The sequence below is a fragment of the Chenopodium album genome, chromosome 27 (assembly GCF_948465745.1).
Source record: "Chenopodium album chromosome 27, dcCheAlbu1.1, whole genome shotgun sequence".
In the NCBI taxonomy this organism is placed as follows: Eukaryota; Viridiplantae; Streptophyta; class Magnoliopsida; order Caryophyllales; family Amaranthaceae; genus Chenopodium; species Chenopodium album.
This window is the reverse complement of record NC_137860.1, coordinates 9,628,622-9,636,458: the sequence shown is the minus strand read 5'-3', so window position 1 is coordinate 9,636,458 and position 7,837 is coordinate 9,628,622. Positions and strand designations below refer to the sequence as shown.

General features: G+C 28.2%; 2 protein-coding genes across 2 annotated transcripts; both read right to left on the bottom strand.

Moving 5' to 3' along the window:
- Positions 1-656: 656 nt before the first annotated feature.
- Positions 657-6,701, bottom strand: LOC145620749 (NADH--cytochrome b5 reductase 1-like). The gene is made up of 8 exons (XM_081675457.1): positions 6,660-6,701; positions 6,438-6,528; positions 6,170-6,247; positions 6,010-6,090; positions 5,821-5,910; positions 5,675-5,740; positions 5,483-5,569; positions 657-749 (listed from the first exon to the last, which is right to left on the bottom strand). The coding sequence occupies exons 3-8, from the start codon at positions 6,245-6,247 to the stop codon at positions 657-659; spliced, it is 495 nt and encodes a 164-aa protein (XP_081531583.1). The 5' UTR covers positions 6,438-6,528; positions 6,660-6,701.
- Positions 6,296-7,128, bottom strand: LOC145619651 (NADH--cytochrome b5 reductase 1-like). Its single transcript, XM_081674355.1, has 4 exons — positions 6,951-7,128; positions 6,660-6,801; positions 6,438-6,528; positions 6,296-6,313 (listed from the first exon to the last, which is right to left on the bottom strand). The coding sequence occupies exons 1-4, from the start codon at positions 7,126-7,128 to the stop codon at positions 6,296-6,298; spliced, it is 429 nt and encodes a 142-aa protein (XP_081530481.1).
- Positions 7,129-7,837: the final 709 nt, after the last annotated feature.

Here is a 7,837-nt window from a genome sequence, read left to right as displayed (position 1 = left end):
TGCATTATTATTGCTTTCGAATTAGATTTGGACAATTTTAAGTCTATGAGATTGACCATTAAAAGTTTAATGGCCCCACAAAGCAATGTTTCATCATTGTCAAATCAACACATGGCATTAGTTACATCAAGGTATTGTTTGGTTGATATGAGAATTTATTTTCCATGGGCAATTGCTATTCATTGGAATTAAACATTTAATTTCTTAGGAATTGCATAAATTTGTTACCTTAATAAGAGAGAATTTGCAAATTATGGGAACTTTGATTATTAAGGGGGCTTCAATAATTCAATTTCTATATTTTGTAGGCATGACAGATTCCCATGAATTTGCAATTCCTAATCACTTTAATAGTGAACCGAACAAGTCCCAATTTCTAAATTTCACCCCTTTTTTTGTTCAATCATACATGGCCCAAAATGGCGTGGATGCTTGTGACCCATGTGAGGAGATTGTAGCTTGGCAATTTTGACACGGTTTACAATGTCACAAGGGTTGTAGTTATCTAATGCGATTGCTTTATAATAGAAGTTTATAGGTGAAAGAAAAGAATAAAACGTGTTTAAAAATATTGTAATCAATAGACTGACATTATTTTGAGTTTGTACAAATCAAAGAGTAGATTAAAGTCTTGATGATGTTAATACATATGTAGCTTAGAATTCAAACTGCAGTTTTGGTGTGTATCCAATTTGATTGAGGTAAGCTGCCACAGTCTTGTTCATTCCTGGTGGTCCACACCTCAATATCTGATATTGTATACATTACAAACAAAGTCTAGTTAATTATTTAGTGCAAGATTGATAAACAACTGAAAAGTTAACAAATTTTAAATATTTGTGATTTTATTGAAATATGCCAAATCAGATTCAAACATAGTTGCATTATTTTTTTTTTTCTATGTATGTATCTATGGTCTCTTGATCTGTATACGTAGTTATTTTTTTTTTTTTACCAAAATATTATTTTTGAAATCTTATTTTTTACATAAATAATAAATTTATTTTTTTACATAAATAATAAATTTATTTTTAAAATTTTTTTATTTTACATTCTTAGTTGCATATATATGTTGCTCTTATAATTTACTTGTATGGCACTAGAATATTATAATTCTAACAATTATTTTGAATTTCAATCTCATTCACTAGGTTTTAGTATGAGTTGATTGGTGACACTCTTAATATTGCAACCTAAGACGATAAAATCAAATATAATATAATATTTTTTTCTTTTCGCTCTTGACCCCTCAAAATATTGTGAAACTAGATGTAACCCCGTGCGATGCACAGTTTTTAAATATTTCATTGTGTATATTTTTTTATAAGTTCTTAATATCTAACAATTTTATTATTATTATTTTTTTCTATTCTATAATTTTAACATTAATTTAAGGTAAAATATTTTGTTAAGTTTTAAGTTATTCGTATTCAATTTTTACGTATATAGAACTTGATTTTAAAAATTAAAATAAATATTATCTCATTCATCGAGTAGTTAGATAAAATCATTAAATCAAAATATATTTTCTAATTTTTAATTATTTTTTAAAATAATTAAATCCTAATTTATAAGATTATATAAAAGATAATTTTGTTTTTTTCATAATTTAAATATTAAATTACTTCTATTTTTTTTATTAATTCTCAAATTTTATTTGTTGAATTTTTCTTAGGTGGCACTCTAAATTAAAATATAAATCTAATTTTTTATTGGTTGAAATAATACTTTTGCTTTTATATATATATATATATATATATATATATATATATATATATATATATATATATATATATATATATATATATATATATATATATATATATATATATATATATATATACACATATATATATATATATATATATATTATATGTATGTATGTATGTACATATATAGATATATGTATATATACATATATATGTATCTATGTATATATATATGTAATCTCTTAATTTTTTTTCTTGCGTTATAAGTTTTAAAATTTTGTATAAAAATATCATATCATCGGATATTTAGATAATAGCCATTGACATCAAATGATAATTTATATTTTTTAAGTATCAATATATAATATTTAGTTTTTTTAGATAAATTAAATCCTAATATCTAAAGATAAGTTTTAGTTTTGTTAAACAAAAAAATGATAAAATTTAGTTCTTTTAAATAATTAAAATCCTAATAAATTACTATTCGTCGTTTCACCTACGTAGCAAAAATTTTAAAATTCATTCGTCACTTTTCCTTAGGTGGTGAGTGATTTTTTTTTTAATTTTAATATAAAATACAAATCTAATTTTTAAATGGTCGAAATAATACCTTTGCTTATATGGCGCTCTAAATGCTCTCCAAAAATGCCTACTTAATTTATATACTAGATGAACCCCATGCGATGCTCGGTTTGTTTAAATGTTATTTTGTATTTATTTGCTAAAATTTGTTACATATTTAGATTAAATTCCTAATATCAAAAGGAGCCGACCCCAGTCAATTCCCCATATTAACGAATTTCGTTTATCTGGGGGTATTTTGGTCTTTTCAAGCAGCAGTGGAGGATATATGCGTCTTTTCATGTACTAATTGAGGGGTACATGTGTAATTTCCTCACCAAACAGTAAAATAAAAAAACAAACATTAATTGAACAGTACTTAATAAATGACCCTGCTTTGTCAATATATTTACAAACATGCCATTAGATTAACAAAAATTCGTTTATCTGGCAGATTAACTTGTATTTTCCCTATCAAAAGATAACATTTTATATTTAATTAATTTATACTTAAAAATATCATTAGCCAATTTTGCTTGCGTGACACTTGAATTAATTAATTCTAAAAGAAATTAATAATCTCTTAATTAATTGGCTACAACTAAATTTATAATCTTACATGGCGTGCTAAGAAAATAAAATCCTACGTGGCTCTCTAAAAGTTTGAGAAAAGACTCCCCTTTATATATATATATATATATATATATATATATATATATATATATATATATATATATATATATATATATATATATATATATATATATATATATATATATATATATATTTGATGAGAATTTGTGTTGTTTTGCGGTAAATTTATAAAGAGAGGTACAAGAGCTTTTATTGTGAAGATAACACCTTTAACTACATAAAACAAATCCTAAATCTACCCTGGCCTCCTACGCACAACAATACAAAAGAAAAGTTGAAGTGCAACTTGATTTCACTGAAAATTTTCACTTTAAACTTGGAGGAAGGAAAAGGTAAGGGATCCCAAGCCTGAAAAATGCCCCTAATAGAAATTAAACCTCCAACCTTATGGTTAGAAGTTCCATTCTTTACCACTAGATTAACAATTGAAGTTAAAATACCAATCATCAGATTTGGTATGCATCATTGGTTTATTAAGCTCTAAACTTCGTATTCATCATGGTCTTCATTCCTCACCTTTTTAGCTTAAAATTCCATGGCATAATTAATTCACTGAATTTTGTATAATAAGGATTATTCTCACTTTTTTTTTTTCTCTACTTAAGCCTCGTTTTTTTTACCTTATTTTTGCTGAACATAAGTTATTTTCACGGATTAAAACTTAAGATTTTATTCTTTCACCTTATTTTTGCTGAATTGAAATTATTTTTACTTGAATGAAATTATTTTCAGTTGAAGTTATATTTACTAAACAAAATTTTTTCTACCTATTAAAAATTATTTTTATTGATTGTCTATTACATTTATGTTTTATAGTTGACATTTTTGTTTTGAAGTTATTGAATTATAATTACTAAGAATTATTTTTACTAAATTGAAATTATTTTTTCACTAAAGTGAACTTATTTTCATTGAACTAAAATATATCGACTAAATTTTTTTTATTATTTTTTTTATTTTTTTTAAAAGATGAATAGAACATGACCTTATTGTCATCGATTATGTTTGTATGGAGCTAAAACTAATTATTTTTCTTAAGTGAAGATTACAAGTCGTTGGCCCATTATATTTAATTTTTTATTCAACCTTCAATAGTTGGTAAAATAAAAATTGCAAACCATTGCTCCCTCCGTGTTTTAATAATTGTTACATTTTGACCGACATATAATTTTAGACAATTAAATTGACTTGAATAAATTAGAGGTAAGTGAGGTTGTTGGAGTATTAAAATATTGTAAAAGAAAGATAGTGGGGTTAATAGTTTATTGAAAAGTAATGAATGTGAAAGGAAGTATATACTACATTTGTGTTTTTTTAAGTGTTACAGTTTAACCGGCATATAGTTATAGGCAATTAAATGGACTTAAATAAAATAAGAAGTAAGTGAGGTAGTTGGAGTATTAAAAAATTGTAAAAGAATGATAATAGGGTTAATAGTTTATTGAAAAGTAATGAATGTGAGAGGAAATATATAATAAAAAAATTAGTTGTGGGTTTGGGTGAGGATCATGAGTAGGGATGACAATATTAAGTGGATATCCACAAACCCGCTCCACCCGCTATAAATATATGGACGAAAACCCGAATTAAATGGATGAAAAGCGGGTGACGGATGAAGCGAGTCATGGATCGGATCCGATGTGGATGATACTTTTTTCATCCGCTAACCATCCACCCACCCATTTAACATATATTAGATTTTTTTAATTTAAGAATTTTAATAATAAAATATGAAATGTGCAAGAAAATTACTTATTTTTTATGTTGCAAATTAATTTTTCAAACATATATTGTTATTGTTTCATTTTTAATTAATAAAATAAAAAAATTATTGTACAAATAACCGAATTTAGAGTTTATGTGAGTTTTTTTTTTTCCATTTAAATACTTATCCATTAATAATCCGCTTCAGCCGTTTCATCTGCGGATGATGGACGGACGGATATGGATGATGGGTGAAGCGGATGATGGATGGATATTGATGGAGCGATTAAAATAATGGATGGATGCGGGTGAAGCTCCACCCGATCCGAATCCGATCCATTGCCATCTCTAATCATGAGATGAGATAGATATAATATTTTAACTAGTGTGTGGCCCGGGTGATGCCCCGGGTTGCTAGTTTGTATTTGTTTAATTTGCTAATCAAATTTGACTATTTAGATAGTAAGACTTGTTGGTTTCGAGTTTAAGTCTTGCTATAAACATTTTTTTAGTTGTCAAACTCAATCATTACATAATGGAAACAAATAGTATAATAAGACACAATTAACTTATCTAAGTTAACTATAATTTTATTGGATAAAAAAATACAATTAATAAATGGCCAAGATGGTAAAACTCTTAAGTTAAGACTTGTTGGTCTTGAGTTCAAGTCTTGTTCGTACACAGAGAGAGTAATAAATAAAGTAGTAGTGGGTTTGGGTAGAGACCATGAGAGGAAAGAGATATAATATTTAAAGGTAGTTTTTTTGCCAAAAAAAGAAAGTGAAGCTTTGCTATATGAGCAACAATATGTAACTAACAGAGGTTTGGAAGAAGAATTGAAAGGAATGTACCATCACATCAGTCGCCGGTTTAGGGCAATGCTCCTCGATCATTTCTTTAGATATGTGACCAATACCGGAACCCCAGTTCCGAGGAGGCTAACAAATCAGACATGTATATCATATTCATCATATAAGTAGCATTTTGATATATACTTTATTTAAGATAATCCATTTCAATTTATAAAGAAAGAAAATATGTACCTGAGACACTACATAGTAGACCTTAAATTGTTCTGGGTATACATTGGCAAATCTATCAAGATCGTCCTGCAAAAAATTGCAGTACAAACGATATACTCAGCATATATCAGCTGGATACTTGCAGTAAACAGGATGAATTCTGTTACCTTGAGAAGAATGTCATCAACTGTATGGTTGGCGAAAATAAGATGGATCTTTGTCTTGTCTGTCGGGTTTTCTAGTATGGCTCTAGTAAGCTGGGATATCAGTAAGTTAAATGAAAGAATTAAAAGGTAATCAGAATTCGAGAACTTCTCAAAAAATGACATTAAGAAAATATACTGATGATGTTCAACCTGAAACATAGGAGTGATGCCGGTACCTCCAGCAATCATACCAAATGCTCTGGCTTGGCCCGGTTTGTACCTAAACCGTCCCTTGAAACACAAAAAATATATTAGGTTAGTATTGTTAAGGAGTAATCCATGAAGTTCGTGAGAGTTTTATAAGTTTTACCACTGGTCCTATCACAGGCAGGAAATCACCCTCGCGCATCTGCCTGAAATGGTGGGACATTCGTCCTTGGGGATACATCTGCAATTTTAATCGATAACAAACACATATGAAACAAGGACATAAGTCTTACAGAATAATCAAGTGCTATCAAAAGACCATAAAAAAAACAGATAAAAACAAGATTTGCTCTTTTGATTGCAGGTCATGTAAAGCTTTTATTATTTTTAATCCCAAATGTACTATATGTTCCATTCTTGCTAATGTATACCTTCACAAGTATTTCGAAGTAGCCTTTAGTTGAGTCCAAAGTTATCGGAGTATATGGTCTGACAATTTCTTGACCTTGGCTATCTTTTCCCCTGAATTGCAAAAATTCATGACATACTTTAAACTACATATATAAGTATGAAGTACTTGTCAAAAAAAAAAAAAAAAAAAAAAAAAGTATGAAGTAGCTAGTGAATAAGTTACAGGGAAAAAATAAGCTAACCTGCATCTGATGTATTGGCCAACAGGAAGACCCAGCACAGATTCAGGCGTAGGAAGTGCAAAACGGAATTTGTCAGAGTTATGACTCACCCTTGTTCTTTTAACAAGCTTAAATTCCTTGAATTTCCTTGGATCTAAGCAGCCTATAAAAAACATATATAGGTAGTTATTGCCAATTTACCATTGTAAATATTTTTTAAAAAATTGATTACTAAGACTGTTTTACTAAAAATAGTATCTTTGTTGTACTGCAAAAGAACTGCATACCATATGATGATATATTAATACAAACCTTTTTGTTTCCTTTTGCCTAAGAATGTGATGGTGGCAGCTGTAGCAATGACAACCAAGGCGATAGCAATCCCGAGTGGATAGTCTATGAATCTCTTCAAGAAATCATCTATGTCGAAGTTGGAAATGCTTTCCCAGTAATTAGAGTTAAGGAATAACTGTCGAAATTTTGTCAGCATTTTGTCCAAACAATGCAAGCAACAAAGTTTAGAACATGATTAAGTGATATAGTATGTTAAACAAAGTCTAATTATGAGATTATGCTTTACTTGTATAGTTGTATATGTTACCATAGCTATGTTTGCTTGTGGTATAATTTTTCTGTAACAGTATCAAGGAAGGGATCAAGATTGCTAACACTTATTTCATGTCATTATTTTAAATTGTTTTAGTTCTTTACTTTATTATAAATTATGATATAAGATAGTTTAGTACTTGACAAGATTATGTACTGTACCAGCCCATTAAAATAGCTTAACTAAGGTTTAGTTTCTGATTTTCATAAAAAAGATTTTGTACTAACGGGTTGTACTGTATTATGTCATACAGTACATTGAATAAATGTAAAAGGGATTTGTTGTATAAATTGTAACATTTACACACAAGTACTCGTTCCATAGCAAGATTGTATTATGGAGTATTATCTTCTTGATGTATCTTCATTATCTTTCATTACAATCTACACAAGTGTTTATAATCATAGGCGGTGTAATGTGTAATTCAGTATAGTGACATTGATGGCGAGAGGGTGGGTTGAGGGAGTTACAACACACATACACGACGTGTGCTTGATAATGTGAACACTTCGCTTGACACATCTAATTCATAAGAGCCCATTTCTCTCAGACTTTGGTGAGTACTTTGGTTGAAAACTATTGTTTCCACATC

What these genes read in the sequence shown, in the direction of transcription:
- LOC145619651 (XM_081674355.1), bottom strand. Translation starts at nt 7,128, where the DNA reads ATGCTGACAAAATTTCGACAGTTATTCCTTAACTCTAATTACTGGGAA. An exon ending in AGGCAAAAGGAAACAAAAAG is followed by an intron (nt 6,802 to 6,950) that starts GTTTGTATTAAT and finishes TGTTTTTTATAG; the next exon opens with GCTGCTTAGATCCAAGGAAA. An exon ending in GGCCAATACATCAGATGCAG is followed by an intron (nt 6,529 to 6,659) that starts GTTAGCTTATTT and finishes TTTGCAATTCAG; the next exon opens with GGGAAAAGATAGCCAAGGTC.
- LOC145620749 (XM_081675457.1), bottom strand. Translation starts at nt 6,247, where the DNA reads ATGTATCCCCAAGGACGAATGTCCCACCATTTCAGGCAGATGCGCGAG. An exon ending in TTGATGACATTCTTCTCAAG is followed by an intron (nt 5,741 to 5,820) that starts GTAACAGAATTC and finishes AATTTTTTGCAG; the next exon opens with GACGATCTTGATAGATTTGC. An exon ending in AACCGGCGACTGATGTGATG is followed by an intron (nt 750 to 5,482) that starts GTACATTCCTTT and finishes ATACAATATCAG; the next exon opens with ATATTGAGGTGTGGACCACC.